At 35.5% G+C, this 22,233-nt stretch overlaps 1 protein-coding gene across 1 annotated transcript in view; it reads right to left on the bottom strand.

Annotated features, from left to right (window-relative positions):
- The window catches only part of LOC136309277 (A disintegrin and metallopeptidase domain 3-like), an 88,364-nt gene that overhangs the window by 60,039 nt on the left and 6,092 nt on the right, over positions 1-22,233 (bottom strand). The window contains exons 3-4 of the mRNA XM_066237505.1: positions 19,934-19,989; positions 13,645-13,723 (exon numbers count right to left, since the gene is read on the bottom strand). Of these exons, the coding sequence (XP_066093602.1) occupies positions 13,645-13,723; positions 19,934-19,989 (135 nt within the window). The remainder of the gene's footprint in view (positions 1-13,644; positions 13,724-19,933; positions 19,990-22,233) is intronic.

Genomic DNA, 22,233 nt, shown 5'->3' with positions numbered 1-22,233 from the left:
GTCTAGATGAAATGATTCACAGTACATACATTTTCTTATTCTTAATATAAATTTTATTTTTCAATTCCAGTTCACATTAATATTATTTTGTACCAACATTAGGTGTACAGCATAGTAGTTATACTTTACAACGTGTTTCTCTTGATATTTTTAGTACCCACCTAGCACCATACATAGTAACTACAATTATATTGACTATATTTTCTATGCTGTACTCCACATTCCTGAGATTATTTTGTAACTACCAATTTTTATTTCTTTTTTTTTTAAATAATTTTATTTTTTTAATGGGGTGACATCAATAAATCAGGATACATATATTCAAAGATAACAAGTCCAGGTTATCTTGCCGTTCAATTATGTTGCATACCCATCACCCAAAGTCAGATTGTCCTCTGTCACCTTCTATCTAGTTTTCTTTGTGCCCCTCCCCCTCCCCCTTTCCCTATCCCATTCCCCCCTCCCCCCGTAACCACCACACTCTTATCAATGTCTCTTAGTTTCACTTTTATGTCCCACCTACGTATGGAATAATGCAGTTCCTGGTTTTCTCTGATTTACTTATTTTGCTTCGTATCATGTTATCAAGGTCCCACCATTTTGCTGTAAATGTTCCGATGTCATCATTTCTTATGGCTGAGTAGTATTCCATAGTGTATATGTGCCACAACTTCTTTATCCAGTCATCTATTGACGGGCTTTTTAGTTGTTTCCTTGTCCTGGCCACTGTGAACAATGCTGCAATAAACATGGGGCTGCATGTGTCTTTACGTATCAATGCTTCTGAGTTTTTGGGATATATACCCAGTAGAGGGATTGCTGGGTCATAAGGTAGTTTTATTTTCAGTTTTTTGAGGAACCACCATACTTTCTTCCATAATGGTTGTACTACTTTACATTCCCACCAACAGTGTATGAAGGTTCCTTTTTATCCACAGCTTCTCCAACATTTGCTATTACCTGACTTGCTAATAACAGCTAATCGAAACAGGTGTGAGGTGGTATCTCATTGCCGTTTTGATTTGCATTTCTCTAATAGCTAAAGAAGATGAGCATCTTTTCATATATCTGTTGGCCATTTGTATTTCTTCCTGGGAGAAGTGTCTGTTCATATCCTCTTCCCATTTTTTTATTGGATTGTTTGTTTGTTTGTTGTTGAGTTTTATGAGTTCTTTGTATATTTTGGATATTAGGCCCTTATCTGAGCTGTTGTTTGAAAATATCATTTCCCATTTAGTTGGCTTTCTGTTTATTTTGTTATCAGTTTCTCTTGCTGAGCAAAAACTTCTTAGTCTGATGTAGTACCATTCATTAATTTTTGCCTTCACTTCTCTTGCCATTGGAGTCAAATTCATAAAATGCTCTTTAAAACCGAGGTCCATGAGTTGAGTACCTATGTCTTCTTCTATGTACTTAATTGTTTCAGGTCTTATATTTAGATCTTTGATCCATTTTGAGTTAATTTTTGTACAGGGGGAGAGACTGTAGTCCAGTTTCATTCTTTTGCATGTGGCTTTCCAGTTTTCCCAACACCATTTATTGAAGAGGCTTTCTTTTCTCCATTGTGTGTTGTTGGCCCCTTTATCAAAAATTATTTGACTATATATACGTGGTTTTATTTCTGGACTTTCTATTCTGTTCCATTGGTCTGAGTGTCTATTTTTCTGCCAATACCATGCTGTTTTGATTGTCGTGGCCCTATAATAGAGTTTGAAGTCAGGTATTATAATGCCCCCAGCTTCATTCTTTTTCTTTAGAATTGCTTTGGCTATTCGGGGATTTTTATAGTTCCATATAAATCTGATGATTTTTTGCTCTATTTCTTTAAAAAACGTCATTGGAAGTTTGATGGGAATTGCATTAAATTTGTATATTGCTTTGGGTAATATAGCCATCTTGATTATATTTATTCTTCCTAGCCAAGAACAAGGTATATTCTTCCATCTCATTATATCTTTTTCGAATTCCCTTAACAATGGTTTATAGTTTTCATTATATAAGTCCTTTACATTCTTTGTTATGTTTATTCCTAAGTATTTTATTTTTTTTGTTGCAATCGTGAAGGGGATTATTCTTTTGAGTTCCTTCTCAGTTGTTTCATTGTTGGCATATAGAAAGGCTATTGACTTCTGTATGTTAATTTTGTATCCTGCGACCTTACTGAATTGCCTTATTGTTTCTAGTAGTCTTTTTGTGGATTCTTTGGGGTTTTCGATGTATAGGATCATATCATCTGCAAAGAGTGATACCTTTACTTCTTCTTTTCCGATATGGATGCCTTTTATTTCTTTGTCTTATCTGATTGCTCTGGCTAGAACCTCTAGTACCACATTAAATAAGAGTGGAGAGAGTGGACAACCCTGTCTTGTTCCTGATTTAAGGGGGAAAGCCTTCAGTTTAGTGCCATTTAATATGATGTTAGCTGATGGTTTATCATATATGGCCTTTATCATGTTGAGATATTTTCCTTCTATACCCATTTTGTTGAGAGTCTTAAACATAAAATTGTGTTGTATTTTATCGAAAGCCTTTTCTGCGTCTATTGATAAGATCATGTGGTTTTTGTTCTTTGTTTTGTTGATATGATGTACTACATGAACCGTTTTACGTATGTTGAACCATCCTTGAGATTCTGGGATGAATCCCACTTGATCATGATGTATTATTTTTTTAATATGTTGTTGTATTCGATTTGCTAGTATTTTGTTTAGTATTTTAGCATCTGTATTCATTAGAGATATTGGTCTGTAGTTTTCTTTTTTTGTGCCATCCTTGCCTGGTTTTGGTATGAGGGTTATGTTGGCCTCATAAAATGTGTTTGGAAGTATTGCTTCTTCTTCAATTTTTTGGAAGACTTTGAGTAGAATAGGAACCAATTCTTCTTTGAATGTTTGATAAAATTTGCTGGTATAGCCGTCAGGGCCTGGACTTTTATTTTTGGGGAGGTTTTTAATGGTTTTTTCTATTTCTTCTCTACTGATAGGTCTGTTTAGGCTTTCTGCTTCTTCTTGACTCAGTCTAGGAAGGTTGTATTGTTCTAGGAATTTATCCATTTCTTCTAGGTTGTTGAATTTAGTGGCATAAAGTTTTTCATAGTATTCTACAATAATTCTTTGTATATCTACGGTGTCCGTGGTGATTTCTCCTCTTTCATTTTGGATTTTGTTTATATGAGTTCTTTCTCCTTTTTGCTTGGTAAGTCTTGCCAAGGGTTTGTCAATTTTGTTGATCTTTTCAAAGAACCAGCTCCTTGTTCTATTAATTTTTTCTATAGTTTTTCTGTTCTCTAATTCATTTATTTCTGCTCTGATTTTTATTATCTCCTTTCTTTGGCTGGTTTTGGGTTGTCTTTGTTCTTCTTTTTCTAGTTCCTTAAGGTGGGAAGTTAAGTGGTTCACTTGGGCTCTCTCTTGTTTGTTCATATATGCCTGAAGTGATATGAACTTCCCTCTTATCACTGCTTTTGCTGCATCCCATAGATTCTGATATGTTGTACTGTCATTTTCATTAGTCTGTATATATCTTTTGATCTCTGCACTTATTTCCTCTTTGACCCATTTAATTTTTTAAAAGTATGTTGTTTAGTTTCCACATTTTTGTGGGATTTTTTTCCTCTTTTTTGCAGTTGAATTCTAGTTTCAAGGCTTTATGATCAGAAAATATGCTTGGTACAACTTCAATTTTTCTGAATTTGCTGATGTTGTTTTTGTGGCCCAACATATGGTCAATTCTTGAGAATGATCCATGTACACTGGAGAAAAATGTATACTCAGTCACTATGGGATGAAATGTCCTGTAGATGTCTATCATATCCAGGTGCTCTAGTGTTTTGTTTAAGGCCACTATGTCTTTGTTGATTCTCTGTTTGGATGACCGATCTAGAGCCGTCAGCGGTGTATTGAGGTCTCCAAGTATGATTGTGTTTTTGTCAGTTTTTGTTTTAAGATCAATAAGTAGCTGTCTTATATATTTTGGTGCTCCTTGGTTTGGTGCATATATATTAAGAATTGTTATGTCTTCTTGATTCAGTGTCCCCTTAACCATTATGAAATGGCCATTTTTGTCTCTGAGTACTTTTCCTGTCTTGTAGTCAGCATTATCCGATATGAGTATTGCTACACCTGCTTTTTTTTGGATGTTATTTGCTTGGAGTATTGTTTTCCAGCCTTTCACTTTGAATTTGTTTTTATCCTTGTTACTTAGATGAGTTTCCTGTTGGCAGCATACAGTTGGATTTTCTTTTGTAATCCATTTTGCTACTCTGTGCCTTTTTATTGGTGAGTTTAATCCGTTTACATTAGTGTAATTATTGATACTTGTGAGTTCCCTATTGCCATTTTATATCTTGCTTTCTGTTAGTTTTGTGTCTTGTTTGATCCTTCTCTTTCGTTTTTCTATCTTTTGTTTTTATTTGGTTGTATTCCATACATCTTTTCTCTGTTGTTATCTTTTTTATCTCATGTGCTTCTGTGGTGGTTTTTTCAATGGTGGTTACCTTTGAGTAATGAAAAGGGTCCCTACCCTGTTCATTGTAGCGAACTATTTTGTGAGTACTTTTGCACTCCATCGTCCTTTGCTACTGTTAATCTCCATCTTCTCCCCCTCTTTCTTTTTGTTGTTGTCACAGTTTAAATTTGGTTTTATTGTGTTCTTCTTGGAGCTTTTACTTGTGGCTCTGTTTTTTTTTTTGTTCTTTGTATCTGATTGGAGAACCCCCTTTAGTAATTCCTGGAGTGGGGGTTTTCTGATGATAAATTCCCTCATCTTTTCTGTATCTGTGAATGTTTTTATTTCTCCTTCATATTTGAAAGATAGCTTTGATGGGTATAGTATTCGTGGCTGAAAGTTCCTCTCTTTCAGGACTTTAAATATTGGGGTCCACTCTCTTCTAGCTTGTAGAGTTTCTGCTGAGAAATCTGATGATAATCTAATGGGCCTTCCTTTATATATTGTATTCTTCTTTTCCCTGGCTGCCTTGAGAATTTTTTCTTTGCTGTTGGTTTGTGTCAATTTCATTATGATATGCCTTGGAGTAGGTTTGTTGGGGTTAAGAAAACTTGGAGTTCTGTTTGCTTCTTGAACTTGAGGCTTTAGTTCTTTCCACAGGCTTGGGAAGTTCTCATCTATTATTTGTTTGAGTATGTTCTCCATTCCATTTTCTCTCTCTTCTCCCTCTGATATACCTATTATTCTTATGTTATTCTTTTTGATGGAGTCAGATAATTCTTGTAGGGCTATCTCATTTTTTTTAATTTTTGAGTTTCTTTCTTCTCTCTGTTGTGCCTCAAGTTGCTTGTCTTCTATTTCACTAATCCTCTCTTCTATCTGACCTGTTCTATTAGCTAAGCTTGTTACTTCGTTTTTCAGGTCGTGAATTGAGTTTTTCATCTCTGTTTGATTTGTTTTTATAGTTTCAATTTCCTTGGACATATATTCTTTGTGTTCATTGAGTTGTTTTCTGAGCTCCCTAAATTGCCTTTCTGTGTTTTCTTATATATCTCAGAGGATTTTTAGGATTTCTATCTTGAATTCTCTGTCATTTAGCTCCAAGGTTTCCAATATATTAAATTTTTTCTCCATATATTTTTCCTCATCTAGCTGTGTTACCTCTCTTTCTTTTGTATCCATGATATTCGATTTTCTCTTCCTTAATGGCATCTGAGGGTGGTTTTGTTGATAGTATTAATGAGATTTAATAAAGAATAAAAAGTTTAAAAAAATAATAAAATAATAAAAAAATAAAAAATCGAAAAGTTTTTTTTAAAAAAAATTAATAATGAAATAAAGAAAAATAAAATGAAATAAAAATTTTTAAAAAAGGAAATTATTCCCCCCCTCCTTTTTTCCTCTCCTCTCCTCTCCCCTCTTTCTTGAGAAAATCTTGTGGTGAACTGTGAATTATAACAAACAATGCCTGTGATGTAGGGCCTGAATTGGGGAAAAGTGATAAAGGGGCAAAAAAAAAAGAAAAAAGAAAAAAAAAGAGCGTATGGACCCACATACAAAGCAAATAAGGAAAAAATTTGGGTCAAGAATAAAATGATTTGCTTTTAGGTGTTGGTTGTCTAAGAGTTATGATGAGAGGAATAAGAGGAAAATGAAAAAATGGGGGGACAAATTAAAAAATTACTATTGTATTTAGTGGAACAAGAACTAGATAATATGGAGAGCCAGGGATGGGAGCACTGCTAGTGAGTTAAAAAGGTGAAGTAAAACCCCCCAAAATGCCACAAACATAAGTTTGAGTCCCAGATAAGATAATTTGTTTGTTATTGAAGTTTGAATGAGAGGAGATGTAAAGGAGAAAGGAAGAAACTAATATAGAGGGAGAAAAGAAAGAGAGAGAGAAAAAAAGAGGGAACCACTAAAAGAAGAAAAAAGAAAGGAGAGAGAGAGAGAGAGAGTTAAGGGTTTTGGAGTGCAACCCTCATAGAGAGAAAGGAAGAGAAGAGAAAAGATAATGGGAGATGTAACACTTATGGGTAGTGTAGTTCAAGGAGAGGAGAGAGAAAGACCGGCAGAGAGTTAATCGGCCAAATTGGAGGAGGAAAAAAAAGTATCAAGAATGAAGATAAGAGAAACAAACGAACAAATATAATAAAATGGGATAGGTTATAAAGTCTGCAGATTATTCTTGATTTTGAGAGGTTATCTTCTTGCTTTTTCTTTTCTCTCCCTCTTCCTGGTCGGTGACTCTGTACCCCGGGTTCTGCCCCTTTGGCACGCTCAGGTAGAGGTTTGCAGTTGATAAGTCTCTATGGCAATGTCATGTATTGTGCTTTAGTCTCGTTGGCAGTCGAGGCTCATTAGCATTTATAGGCTCCGACAGTGAGAGAATCCGTGTTCCTGGAGCCTCTCTCCTAGTTTTTCCTTCCTCAATTAGTAGCCTGATAATCCAGCTATGGGGTTGCTGCTGCCTCTGCCTGGATAGTAAGAGGCTCAAAGAGCTGGCAACTCCCCACTCTATTTCCACTCAGCACAGGGCTTTGGGTAAGGCTCAGTCAGAGCTGCTAGCATAATCAGGCGGGGCTTCCGCCCACTCAAAGACCTCTGGCTCTGCCACTCTGTCCGGTAACACAGACAGGCGCCCACTTCCAGGGCCCTTGGAGGAAACTCTCACTCACTGTCTGTGACCAGGATATCCGGCCAGCAGTCTCAAGCTCTGAGTAAAACCCCCAACCGCAGGGAAAAGTTGCAGCGTTGGAATTGAGTCTCGCTCCGTCCCCCTGCGTGGCTTTTGCAAGGCGCTGGGGCGGCCCAAGATTCCGCTTTGGCCCACACAAAGGCCCCTGACTCTGCCCCTCTGTGCGATAACACGGGCGCGCACTACCGAGGCACTCGGAGGACTCTCTCATTCACTATCTGCGCGCGCAAACCAGGATATGAGGCCGGCCGCATTTCCCTCTGAGTGAAACCCCCTCCAGCACGGAAAATCTCCACCATTGGAATTAGTTCTCACTCCCTCCCGTGCGTGGCTTTCCCAGGGCGCTGGGGCTGCCCAGAGACTCTGCCCTCGGCCCACAGAAAGGCCTCTGACCCTGCCTCTCCGTGGGGCAACACGGGCACCCACTCCTGGGGCCTAGGAAGAAATCTCTTGCCCACTAACTGCGCGCATGCCGACCAGGAGACCGGGTAAAATGGCCACTCCACTTGTCTTTCTTTGTTTGGGTTTGGCGCGAGTGTTAGCTTGTATTGCCCGGGTTGTCACAGGATCAGTTTTTCCTCGGCTTGGATCTCCGTGCCACAGCCTGATTCGGCCATTTATGCCGCAGCCTGGATCTATTCACCCCCTTTGCCCACCTCAGTTTCTATATTCACAGTTACCAGAGAAAGCCGCCCTGTTTAGGTTAGTGAGGAAGGCGGAGCATTTCTTACTCCCTATTTCCTTCGGGGTTTGGTTATATATTTAGCCAATTTTTCACTCAACCATACCTTTGGGTGTATTGCGAAGCATCTGGAGGCTCCAAGTATAGGTTTTTCTGTTTCTGGTTGAAGATCTTGTTGAGTTTTGGGGGAGATTTATCGGTATCGCTTCCTACCCCGCCATTACTCTGACGTCATCCCTTTCAATTTTTATTTCTTAATTCTTTTACTTTTATTACTCAGTCCCTAATCTCCTTTCCTTTCAGCAATCATCAGTCTGTTCTGTATTTATGTACAGTACATATGTTTTAGAAAGAACTTGTATTGGAGATATAAATAAAGCTATTACAACTCAGTAATAAAAATATATATAACTAAATTAAAAGTGATTAAGAATTTTTGATAATATAAATTAATTATAAAGCTACAGTAATCAAAACAATGTGGTACTATAATAAGAGAGACATACAGACCAATGCAATAGAATTAAGAGCTCAGAAATAAACTCATCCATCTATAATTAATAGATTTTTACAAGACTTCCAAGATTATCCAATGGGAAAAGAATCGTCTCTTCATCATATTGTGCTAGGAAAATTGAATATCCATATGCAAAAGATAATATTAGAACATTATTTCACACTATATACAAAAAATAAACCAAAAGGGATCAAACGTCCAAATATAAGAGCTGAAACTATAAAACCCTTGCAAAAAATTATAGGGGTAAATATTCATAAAGTTATATATGGCAATGGGCAATAGTTTCTTAGACCTGATACCTAAAGCATAAACAACAAAAATAAATAAATAAATGAGTTTATTAAAATTACAAAAACTTTTGCACATCAAAGGACATTATCTAGAAGAGATAACTCATATAGGAGAAAATATAGTCATACAACTGATAAAAGTCTAGTGCCCAATTCAACATCAAAAAGAAAAATAACAATTTAAAAATTCCAAAAGGCTTAAGTAGTCATTTTTCCAAAGTACATACACAAATGTCCAAAAAACACTTGAAAAGATGTTCAACATCACTCATTAGAGAAATGCAAATAAAAACCAAAGTTAGTAACTACTTCATATGCACTAGAATGACTAATTAAAAATGAAAAATAATAAGTGTTAGGGGAGATGTGAAGTAAATGGAACTCTTGAACATTGCTACTGGAAATGTTAAATGGTGCTACCAATTGGAAAAACAGTTTGGAGGTTCCTCATAAAGTAAAATAGAATTATTATATGGCCCAGCAAATCTATTTCTAAGCATATACCAAAAAAAATTGAAAGGTTTTTTTAATAAAAATTTGTACACAAATATTTATAACACTAGTCAGAATAAATGAATGAGTGAACAAATAAATAAGTAAAGAAATAAATTTTAACAGAAGTTTTATTTTTTTCAGTTGCATTTCTTGACTGTATAGTCTATAATTGCTAATTTGAAGTAATTAAACATTTTAATTTGACTTTAATTGTGATCACCCCACTTATTTCTTCTGTTACCCTACATTTCCTCAGATATTTTTCTCTTTAATATTTTACCACATTGATCATCCTTAGTTCAAACTCTCATCTCCATGAACTTTCATAGCATTAGTCTTCCCAGGTTCTCCCCCAATATTCTTTTAGAAATTATTCTCTTCTCTTCCCTTAAAAGTCTAGTGATCTTTAGAATCAATCCTGTTCCTTTGTTAATTCATGCTATTAAAAATTTAGTATTATCACATTCTCTCCTGTGAATTTGCTAATGCCTCTTAAGCTTCCAGAGATACACCTCCATCCGTAAGTAACTATTTGCTTTTTCTCAAAACTAAGCTTAACCACTATTCCTTCCCACTGACAGCAGCTGAACACATCATGCTCCTTGCCTAGCAACAGCTGCTGCTACCTCCACCTACACTGGTGCCAGCAGCTGTTGTAGCTACAAGCTCTTCCCAAAGGAGGTTTCCTGAACCCTACACAGATTCAGTTCCAGACCTTGCATCCAGTCAGAGAAAATGATCCTCATGAGAGATTTCCCAACATCTCCAACTCTAAGCAGTGACAATTAACCCAGTTAGATTCTTTTTTAACTGAGACTCTAGCAGAGATAAAATGAAAAGTGTATTGACTTCAGTGGCTGAAGAACAGCCAGAGAAAAAAACTCTCCATCTCATAGATTTTTCATCACCCAACCCCACCTAGCTATACAAATTGGCCCAGCAAAGTACCTTATAACACTATAGGCTGCAACAGCAAAGATCCAACAGGAACTACAGCAGAACACAAAATAATAATATCAAAAGACAATTTAGAAGATAGCTAAATTGTCACTGAAACAACAGAACACACTAAATCTACACTTAAACTGGATGACTGCTTTCAAATTTAAATGATTTAAATGTCAAACATACAACTGAAAATCACATACTATACCAAAACCAAGAAAATCATAGCAAAAGTGATGAAAGATAACCAATTGATGCCAATATTGAGATGAGCCACATGTTGAAACTGTCAAGACAAAGATTTTTAAATCAGCTATAAAAAATTGTTTCAATAAGTAATAAAATGAAATTCTGGTAAAAAAAAAAAAATGGTGGATTGGGAAGCCCCGGCTCTTCTATCCTTCAACAAACACAGTAATTTAGCAACAATTCACAAACAAAAACCCTTTATGAGAAATCAGGAATTAATTGAAAGCTTCCTGTACATCCTGGAAGAATGCAAAATCAGATTTATCAAAGCCAGTAAGAAGGCTAGGGATATGCTTTCACCAGAGACTCTGCCCCAATGCACTGCCATATGATTAGAAAGAAATCCTCTAGGTCGCAGCTTGATTCAGGGGAGGAAGGCAGTTTGTTCACAAGTCTAGTGCCTGATCTAATGTTTCTGAAGGGCTACCCAAAGAACTAGTATCTGTAACTCTAGTTCTGGAGCTCTGATGAGCTCAGCAAAGTCTAGCCACCCAGGCAACAATGGAGATGATGGCTACTAGACACCACTGATTTATCTCCAACTCCACTCTGCACAGAGCAAGCAGATGAAAAAAATCCCAGCTCTCTGCTTCCTCTTGGGGTTGGAAAGGGTTGATCTATGCATGCAGTGCCTCCACTTCACCAAAATTACCCAAAGAATAAGCATCTATTTCGCCAATCCTGAAGCACTGATGGTTCTGGCACAATCTAGTTGCCAGGGAAAGAACATAGGAGCAGTTTGGGATGATAAATCTGATGATCTTCCCTCTTGACCAATACAGAGAAAGGAGGAAAAAATAGGCGCCTGCTTTGTCCTGAAGATGGGAAATTGTTAGTAGAAGTCCTCAAAATCACTTTCCAGGATGCCTTGTGAGAGTCCTTTTCTGTACCCCCTCCCACAAAGTGAAGACTGGGAGAGCCTTTTATAAAGCAGACACCAAACACTGGAAATTAATAAAACCAAAATATCAAGAAAAGATGTCTCAAACAAAGGAATAAAATAAATCTTCAAAACTGACCCTAATGAAATGAAGTTAAATGATTCACCTGACAGAGAATTAAAAATAACTCTCATAAACATACTCAGTGAGACCAAGAGAACAGAAGAAAGCAAAAAATTTCTGATCAATGAAAGACCTTATGAAAAAGATGAAAAGACAAATTGCAACATGGGAGAAAGTATTTGCATAACACATATCTGTATTTAGCATATATAAATTGCTCAAAACTTAACAATAAAAAATAACGAATCAAACTAGAAAACAGGTAAAAGACATTTAATAGCTATTTCACAAAAGGGGGACAAATAGCACATGAAAATACATTTAACATCACTAGTCATTAGGGAAATGCAAATCAAAATTACATGAGACATCACTACATATCCATCAGATTGGCTAAATTTTTTTTAAAATCTTGAATAATGATCAAACAGTGGCAAGAATACAGACACTCTGTCTGTCATACATTGCCAGTGGAAATAGTAAAATAGTTATACTATTGGTATATTGGTAATTTCTTTTAAAATATAAATGTACTTATAATATACACCTGAGCATGTATTCCAGAGGAATAAAATGTACATTTCATCTAAATTATCAATTTTATTGGTGTAAAACTTTTATAATACTCCCAAATATTTATTTTTCTCCTATGACTAATAATATCTCCTTTCATCCTTAATATTGATGGAATTAGTGTTTATTCTGGAGGTCTTAATTTAGAGTTATTAATTTTTAGTCCTTTTAAGGAAACAATTCCCGGGCTTTAGTATTTTCTATTCTTTTCTCCTTTCTCATTGATTTCTGCCCTTATGTGCATTATTGCTTTCCTCAACAATGTTGTAGCCCTTTATAGAATATTGCCTTTCATACTGGAAGGCGATTAATTTAATGGTAACCCTTCTTACTCCTGTCATTGCTGGGCCTTAGGTTTTGGTTTGAAGAATGGGAGTGATAAAAATCTCTCATTCTAGTCCCTTTCTCCTAAGGATTAGTCTTTCTGGTCTTAGCTAAATGCCCGCTCACACTACTCTGCCTGGGCTGAAAAGTCCATTATCTCCCAACACTCATTGACCTATAGTGGTGATTTTCAACTGGTATGCCACAAGAATTTTTAAAACATGCAGTACTTAACTATATATTTAGTCAGGGGCACTGACCTCTTTTCCTTAGACAGACAATTTATAAAATGACAACAGCCAACACAACAATAATGGTCTGGTGTGAGTGAATCAAATTATAACTATTTTTTTGTCAGATGGGCAAAAAAAAATTTTTTTTGGTATGCCGTGGAATTTTAGTAATTAGTTTATGTTTCATCAGATGAAAAATGTTGAAAATCACTGACTTGTAGTATCATCCTCATTTTATTCTCTATCCTTCACTAGAGCCTTACCCAGCATATATGTAGCCTAAACCTCACTCAAGTACATAAGATATCTCCCCTCTCCAAAAGCACATACACCCAATTGACCTTTTTCATCTCTGGTCTTGTCTTGTTCAAGGTCCAGCTGCACCAGCATCCTTGAACTCCAACCTCTTAGAGGTCTGCTTTATTCCAGCACCCTATGCTATGCTTAAGAAATTATTCCCAGAGGGCCAAGTTGAATGTGAGGCTCACCCTCTACGTGTCCTTTCATGTCTAAAAACAGGTACCTCATCTACAATATTTTGTTCTGCTTTCTACTTATAGATAATGGGTATGACAGATGCTGTACCAGTTACCATATGTTTAATCTCTCAGTTGCAATAAAGAAATAGAAACTGACCAATCACTATTCAAACACTTGTTTCTTCCAAATTATTTGTTCTGGCAAAATAAAGATCTTACAAACTAAAGTTAACTTTCTAAAAATTTTCTTGACTACTGCCTGCATTTTTCAATACAGTTCAAATTCTCATGTTTCACATGTGAACATATTCAGTTTCTGTACCCAATATGCTTTTGTGTCCTCATTTTCCCAGTGGTCATTCCATAATTTCCACCATTACCTCCACCACTCAGATCCTATGATATATCAATTTAAACTACTCAGTGTGTTAAGGGGTTTTATTACTTCACCCATTTGTTGTTTATTTCCTCTCAAACTCCCACGAATACTGGTTTAAATGACCTTCTTGGATAAGTAATTCTGAATTTTAAATTTAAAAAGTAGTTGTTCTATTCAATATAATTTTATTGTAATTAACACATTATATTTGGATTTGTAATCTGTTTTCCCAATAATTCTGTGGAGTATAAAACATTCCTTTTCTCCCCACCAATGGCACCTTAACCACATAAAAATATAATCTACATAGTATAAAGCCAAACTTACCCTTCTAAGTGAAGAATGTGGATACAATGTTCCTGATTTATTGTATGAATACACCAGGAAATCGGGGTCTAAAAATGACCTAATTCAACCAAGAAAATGGCATTTTATTATAAAAATTGTATTAATAAAAGTAACTTCCAGAATCATGAAATCAAACAAAACTTATTTTCAATTACTCAAGCTCATCTATCCAGTATTAAAGGAACTCATCTCTCCATACTGTAGCTTGCTTTTTGATAGCATATTATCTATATAAGATAAAATAATAACCAGTATAACCAGATAGCAGTATGAATGTTGTAATGACACAGTCTATTTATAGTGAAAACCAAAGCTTTCAGATTCACATAACAAATTTTTCTTTTAGATTTAACCATAAATAAATTTAATAGCATAATATTTGCTAGCATAATATTTGCTAAAGTAGCCATCTATTGATAAAGTAAAAACATGTATGTTTTATTGTTAGTTTTTATGAAGTTATACTGTGTGGTAGAAGAACAAACAAACAAAACAGTACTCTCATTGCCTTACAAGAATGCATGCTTTCCACAAGGTTACTGCAGGGTCAGCTCCACGCTGCCTTTGTACTAGAACCCAGGGAAAGGCATGGCCTGCCTTGGAACATGCCTTTCTTATAGCAAAAGGAGAAAGAAATTGTAGAAGTACAGGATAGTTTTTAAAGCCTTCATTTAGAAACAAGATACTAGTTCTGCTCAGATTTCATAAGCTAACCTAAAGAATCTCTGCAGACAAACCTGATATAACCATGCTACAGAAATTTGATCTTCTTACCAGAAAGATAGTAATTATCATGGAATAATCTAACACTGTTATGTACTGTAGGGAGACTGGGATTACTCCAGGATTCCAAAACCAAAAGGCATTTTAAGGCCAGAATCGCGAGGGATTAGACTATTCATATAGTACTTTCTGTCACCCATACTTCTTTTTTTTTTATTTCATTTATTGATTTTTAGAGAGAAGAGAGGGAGAGAAAGAGAGACAAACAGACAGACAGAGGGAGGAGAAACAGGTATCATCTCTCATAGTAGTAGCTTCTTGTATGTGCCTTGACCGGGCAAGTCCAAGATCTCAAACCAGCTACCTCAGCATTCTAGGTCGATGCTTTATTTGTTGCACCACCACAGGTCAGGCAGTACTTCTTTTTCCATATGTTTCTTTTTCTCTCATTCCTGATAACTTTTCTTTCCTCCATTCAACTAACAAAACTACAGAGCTTCCCTAAGAAAAAACAGATATTCCCTAAGAAAAAACAGATATTTGCATTACATACTGTATATATCTTCAAGGAAAAATTCTGAATGGCATTGGTTGGTTTGGGAGCAAGTACCGGGAGCATGAATTCTGGCCCAAGGCCAGAGCTACACGTTAATAACTATAGGCATGTAATGGAGGTGGTGGAAATGGAAATCCAGAAGCAGTCCCCAGGAAAAAGAAATCAGAGATAAAAAATAAAAAGGAAGAAGGAAACTTAACAGACACAAATACAATTAAAAGGATAAAACTTTAGTTTGCAAGTTTATTCACCCGGGTTATTCAAAATATACTTTTGTTTCTACATGAAACAACAAAGCAGTTTGGTTTATTCAGTGAAGTAATAAAAAGCAAAATGACCATTCAAAGAAAAACAAGATGTAAAAATGAATACGAAAAGGAAGAAACAGAAAGAAGAGAAAGAAAGAAAGGAGGGAAGGAGGGAGGGAGGGAGGGAGGGAAGAAGGAAGGAAAAGAAGAAGAGGAATAATAATAATAATAATAATAAGAAGAAGAAGAAGAAGAAGAAGAAGAAGAAGAAGAAGAGAAGAAGAAGGAAAGGAAGAGGAGGAGGAGGGGGAGGAGGAAGAGGAGGAGAGGGAGGGAGGGAAAAAGGAAGGAAGGGAGGGAGGAAAGAAGGAAGGGAGAAAGAGAGAAAGAAAAGAAGGAAAGAAAGAAAGTTCCTAATCATTTAGCATGAACTGAAGAAAATAATCATAATTTTAAGAAAAGTTGCCTGACCTTTGGTGGTGCAGTGGATAAAGCATTGACCTGGAATGCTGAGGTTGCCAATTCGAAACCTCAGGTTTGCCCTGTCAAGGCACATATGAGAAGCAACTACTATGAATTGATGCTACCTGCTCCCCCACCCCCTCTTCTTCTCTCTCTCTCTCTCTCTCTCAAATCAATAAATAAAATCCTTAGAAAAAGAAATGTTAACAAGCTTTCAAAAGATATCAGTTCAAGAAAAAAGAACATTGTATCTGAAATACATGAAAGTTAAAATTGAATAATTCAATAAATATACCAAAGACAATTTGGTTAATGAGACCAGATTAGAGGCCCAGCCAATAAAGAGAACAGATACCGGTAAAATACACAGGAAGAAAAGGATTATGAAATAGTTGTAGAAAAACTATGATATAGAGGACAGAACAAAACACTCAGTATGAAACCACAGATTTCCCATGGGACAAATAATATGTTGGGATTTAAAATTGAAATAACAAATGAAGGGATTTATGATATATCAAGAGGATTAAAGTAATACCACACACACGCACACATGCACTCACGAAAACATACAGAACATACTGGAAAATTTACTTACGATGAACTATATCAAATTACAAAATTCATAGCAAAAGAATATGGTTCTCAAACTGGCCAATATGATACTTATGAAAACAAAAGGGACACTTGCAAATATGCATAGAATCAGAAAGCATGCCACCTGCATAGTTTATCTGACAAGTATAATCTGAAAGTATTCTAACTAAACAATACCAGTATAAAAGTGCAGTAAAAGAAAAAAATTAAAAGGAAGCAGTGATAACACTTGAAAAATGCAAGATAGTAAAGTTAACTGAAAGCATTGGATTGACATCTTAAATGTAAATAGAATTTAAATATGCTAGAGGAATATTATAATATAAATTTAAATGTGAGAGACACAGAGAAGTGTCTGAGGACTTAGAAAAAATATGAACATAATATTAATTGAAAATTTAATTTTTATAGCAATAAATCTCACAAATAAAGAAAGAAGACAATCAATAGGCTGGGTGGCATATTTGCAACATACGGAACAGATAAAGGGTTACTATCTAGAGTAAACAAAAAGTTTCCGCCCTGGCCGATTGGCTCAGCGGTAGAGCGTCGGCCTGGCATGCGGGGTACCCGAGTTCGATTCCCGGCCAGGGCACATAGGAGAAGCGCCCATTTGCTTCTCAACTCCCCCCCCCCCTCCTTCCTCTCTGTCTCTCTCTTCCCCTCCCGCAGCCAAGGCTCCAGTGGAGCAAAGATGGACTGGGCACTGGGGATGGCTCCTTGGCCTCTGCCCCAGGCGCTAGAGTGGCTCTGGTCGTGGCAGAGCGAAGTCCCGGAGGGGCAGAGCGTCACCCCCTGGTGGGCGTGCCGGGTGGATCCCGGTTGAGCACATGCGGGAGTCTGTCTGACTGTCTCTCCCCGTTTACAGCTTCAGAAAAATACAAAAAAAAAAAAAAAAAGAAAAACAAACAAACAAACAAAAAACACAAAAGTTTCCACAAATTCATCATTAAAAAAAAGCAAAATGATAAGCCATAGATTAAAAACAAAAACTCAAGACAAATGACTAAAAATAAAAATCCAAAAGAAAAAAACAAAAAATTGGGAAAGGCAATTCAATTAACATTTGAAAAGATACATATTATTAATCATCAGTGACTTGCATATTGAAACAATTCATCAGTGACTTGCATATCAAAACAGTAAAATAACATTTCTTATCCATAAATGAATAAAATAAATCAGTATAGATACTCATTTTGTTGGAAATGTAGAGTACATAAAAGCTTTTGAATTATTGGTGTAAGTGAAAACTGGTATAACCCTTTGAAGTAAAAAATTGGCAATGTATAGCACACAAAAATTTTCTTATTTATTACCCATCAATTTTACTGGTACCCAGGAAGTTGTGGCCAAGGATGTCTACAATACAGTTTTCTTTGCTATAAATATGGGTGGATAATTAATAAATGAGATATATTCATTTGATGGCTGCATATGTATTAAAAATAAACTCATTTTGCACACAGCAATATGAATCTCAAACAAAATAACTATGCAAAATGTTGCATGAAAAACAACCACAACCACATACAACAAAATAAGTATCTATTGCTCACACTTCTGGGACACATATGAGTAGCCATGGTAGTACTGCATGTTGACCAGGCTTGCTCCATGGTCTGGGATTCAGCTAAATGTTGCCTGATTTAGGAATGCTTAGGGCACCTTGGCTGTGCTCCATGTGTATCTATCTTCCAGCAAGCTGGCCCAAGAATATTCTTATGAGAACCACAGACAAACACGATAGAAAGCTGACAACCATGAGAGTTTTTTCAGCCTTCTGTTTAAATCAAGTCAGGTAATACATATTCTTGGCCAAAGAAGTCACATAGCCACAAAATGGGTTACATAATTTGTAGGGCCCAAAGCAAAACGAAGATGTGAAAACTTTTGTCCAAAACTATTAAGAATCTCAGGATCTCAACAGCAGAGCATTAAACCAAGTACAGGGCCCTTCTAGTCATAATGTCTTGTGGCACCACACACCCATGAAATTGGCCTTGCCTAGGTAAGTTCAGACCCAAGGCCAGGATAGTTTGGGTGGGGAGCTGAGGGAAATGTATATATCTTACCTCTTGATAATAGACACACAAACTTACTTATCCAGTGACCTTAGTTTCAAGCCAGCGACCTTTGGGTTCAAGCCCAAATCCAGAGCTCAAGTTGGAAAGCCCTCACTCGAGTTGGTGACCTCAGAGATTTGAACTCCATCCACTGTGCCACCACTAGTCAGACGAACCACATATACTTGTTTTTAAATAATGTAGGCACAGCATTTACATGTGTGTCACTAATTGTTTAAATTATTCTCTGAGTTATGTATTTTATTTTTTATCATTCAAAAGAAAAAAAGCCAGTATAAAAAACATTGGATTTGTAACAATGAACTTTGGGTGATAATGATGTGTCAATTTAGTATAATCAATTATAACAATATATCATTTTGATGGCGGATATTGATAATGGGGGAGACTATACATAAGTGGGTTAAGGAGCCGGGAAATCCCTGTATATTCCAGTCAATTTCTCTGTAAGCCTAAAACTGCTCTACAAACTAAAGACTATTAAAATAATGAGAAATAACAAGAAAACTATATGAATAGGCAAGCCACATATAGGTAAATGCAAATGTTTAGAGTAATTATTTAGGGAACCACAAACTGGTATCAAGATAAGATAGAATATTTTAGTACACTATGCAGGCTTTTGGAAACCCAAACTTCTACCATGTTTTCAGAAAGACACTGGCAATGTGTTTTAAAATTAATATACTATAAAATGTGAGTAATAAAGATTGCCTACCATAGAGGGTTTTGTGAAAATTAAATTAGTTACTACTAATGCATATTGCTTAGAAATGTACCCAGAAAATGGTACATGTTCAATATTATCAGTTATGATTGTTGTTTTTGTTGTTATAATTATTTTCATACTTCTTAATTCAGAAACTTATTTCTTGATATCAAGGCTACAAAACAAAATCTATATTATATAAGAAAATACATACAAGAATGTTTACTGCAGAGCCTAAAGTGACAATCCCTGAAAATAACCTCATTACCTATCAATATTACATACTATGGAATGTTATCTATTTACGAATGAGTTGCAATATATACATAGAGCAAGAAAATAAGCACTATTAGTTAAGAAGACCTGCCAGTTGCAATATTTTCTTTCCATTTTTTTATAAACAAAAATTTTGTTAGGTTTTATTTAGGGGAGAGATAAAATTTAAACAGAAAAGTGAGAAAAAATACAGAAAAGTTATTAATATTCATTTCTTAGAGTGAATATAGAAAATAGAATATTTAAGACATTAAAAATACATACTATAGCAAAATAAAAAAATATCAAGTAAAATGCTTAAAATAATATAAATATGTGAAAAACATCAAAACAAAGCTAAATATAGTCAAATGAAATTATTCCCTTTATTGTTGCAAATATAGTTACATTTTAAGGAGTTGCAAAGAGTAATTTTAATCTATCTAACATACCTTAATAATTATATCATTAAATTATCATTTCACTTGAAAATTAGATTTCAAATTTCAAGAGGAAGATTAAAATTCTAGTCTGATATTAATCACAAAGAAGATATGTTAAATAAATGTAGGGTAATGACTATACAAATTTAAGAAACTAAAATCACTGTATGAAAAAAGTGCCCACTTACTGTTTGTAAAGGTAGAGGGTGTATGTTTTCCTGTCAATTTTGATGGTATAAATGACCTATAGCAAAGTATTCAGAGAGAAAATCATTATTAGAAATTTAAAATTCTTAAAATTCAAAAGCCCATTCAGTGGGTTGTCTTTTCATTTGTTGATGGTTTACTTTGCTGTGCAAATAAATTTTAATTTGATGTAGTTCCATTTGTTTGTTTTTCTTTTGTTTCCCTTACCTGAGGTAACATATCAGAAAAAAATATTGCTATGAGAAATGACTGAGATTTTACTGCCTATGTTGTCTTCTAGGATTTTTATGATTTTGAATCTAACATTTAAGTCTTTCATCTATTTTGAGTTTACTCTTGTGCATTGTGTAAGAAGGTGGTCTACTCTCATATTTTTGCAAGTATCTGTCTCATTTTTCCCAATAAATTTATTGAATAGACTATCTTTACTTCATTGTGTATTCTTGCCTCCTTTGTCAAATATTGACTATAAAGACATAGGTTTAATTCATGGCTCTCTATTCTGTTATATTGACCTATATGTCTGTTTTTAAGCTGATACCACATTGTTTTTACTACTATGGCCTTATAGCATAGTTTGACATCAGGTATTATGATTCCTCCAATGTTGTTCTTCTTTATCAAGATCACTATTGCTATTCAGGGTCTTTTGTAATTTCTTTTAAGTTTTCAAATATCTGACCCACTGAATGAGAGAATATATCCACCAATACAAGTGATAAGGGCTTAATATCCAAAATTTATAAGGAACTATGTTCATTGTAGCATTATTTACAATAGCCAAGATTTGGAAGCAGTCAAGTGCCCATCAGTAGAAGACTAGATAAAAAAGCTATGGCATATTCACACAATGGAATACTATTCAGTTATTAAAAAAAAAAAAAAAAGAAAAAGGAAATCTTATGTCCTGAGATAGCATGAATGGACCTAGAGGGTATTATGCTAAGTGAAATAAACCAGTCAGAGAAAGATAAGTACCATATGATTTCACTTATACGTGGAGTCTAATGAACAAAATAGGCAGTAGCACAGTGGATAGAGCATCAGACTGGGACACAGAGGCCTCAGGTCCAAAACCTCAAGGTCACCAGCTTGAGCGTGGGCTCATCCAGCTTGAGCACAGGCTCACCAGCTTGAGCATGGGGTCGCTGGTTTGAGCATGGGATCATAGACATGACCCCATGGTTGCTGGCTTGAGCAAGGGATCACTTACTTTGCTGTAGCCTCTTGGTCAAGGCACATATAAGAAAGCAATCAATGAACAACTAAGGTGATGCAACTATGAATTGACACTTCTCATCTCTCTCCCTTCCTGGCTGTCTGTCCCTGTCTGTCTCTCCAGCTCTCTCTTTCTTTCTCTATCTCTGTCTCTCACTAATAAATAAATAAGTAAGTAAATAAATAAATAACACTTGACTTCCTAACATATCATTTAAAAGTATTTAGAAATTATTACAAAATGGTGCTGGGAAAACTGGAAAGCCACATGCAAAAAAATGAAACTGGACTACAGTTTGTCCCCCTGTACAAAAATTAACTTAAAATGGATCAAAGATCTAAACATAAGACCTGAAACAATTAAGTACATAGAAGAAGACATAGGTACTCAACTCATGGACCTGAGTTTTAAAGAGCATTTTATGAATTTGACTCCAATGGCAAGAGAAGTGAAGGCAAAAATTAATGAATGGGACTACATCAGACTAAGAAGTTTTTGCTCAGCAAGAGAAACTGATAACAAAATAAACAGAAAGCCAACTAAATGGGAAATGATATTTTCAAACAACAGCTCAGATAAGGGCCTAATATCCAAAATATACAAAGAACTCATAAAACTCAACAACAAACAAACAAACAATCCAATAAAAAAATGGGAAGAGGATATGAACAGACACTTCTCCCAGGAAGAAATACAAATGGCCAACAGATACATGAAAAGATGCTCATCTTCTTTAGCTATTAGAGAAATGCAAATCAAAACTGCAATGAGATACCACCTCACACCTGTTCGATTAGCTATTATTAGCAAGTCAGGTAATAGCAAATGTTGGAGAGGCTGTGGAGAAAAAGGAACCCTCATCCACTGTTGGTGGGAATGTAAAGTAGTACAACCATTATGGAAGAAAGTATGGTGGTTCCTCAAAAAACTGAAAATAGAACTACCTTATGACCCAGCAATCCCTCTACTAGGTATATATCCCCAAAACTCAGAAACATTGATACGTAAAGACACATGCAGCCCCATGTTTATGCAGCATTGTTCACAGTGGCCAGGACAAGG

This window comes from Saccopteryx bilineata, chromosome 6 (assembly GCF_036850765.1).
Source record: "Saccopteryx bilineata isolate mSacBil1 chromosome 6, mSacBil1_pri_phased_curated, whole genome shotgun sequence".
Taxonomy (NCBI): domain Eukaryota; kingdom Metazoa; phylum Chordata; class Mammalia; order Chiroptera; family Emballonuridae; genus Saccopteryx; species Saccopteryx bilineata.
The sequence above is the reverse complement of the archived record's forward strand: the minus strand, read 5'-3'. Positions and strand labels throughout refer to the sequence as shown.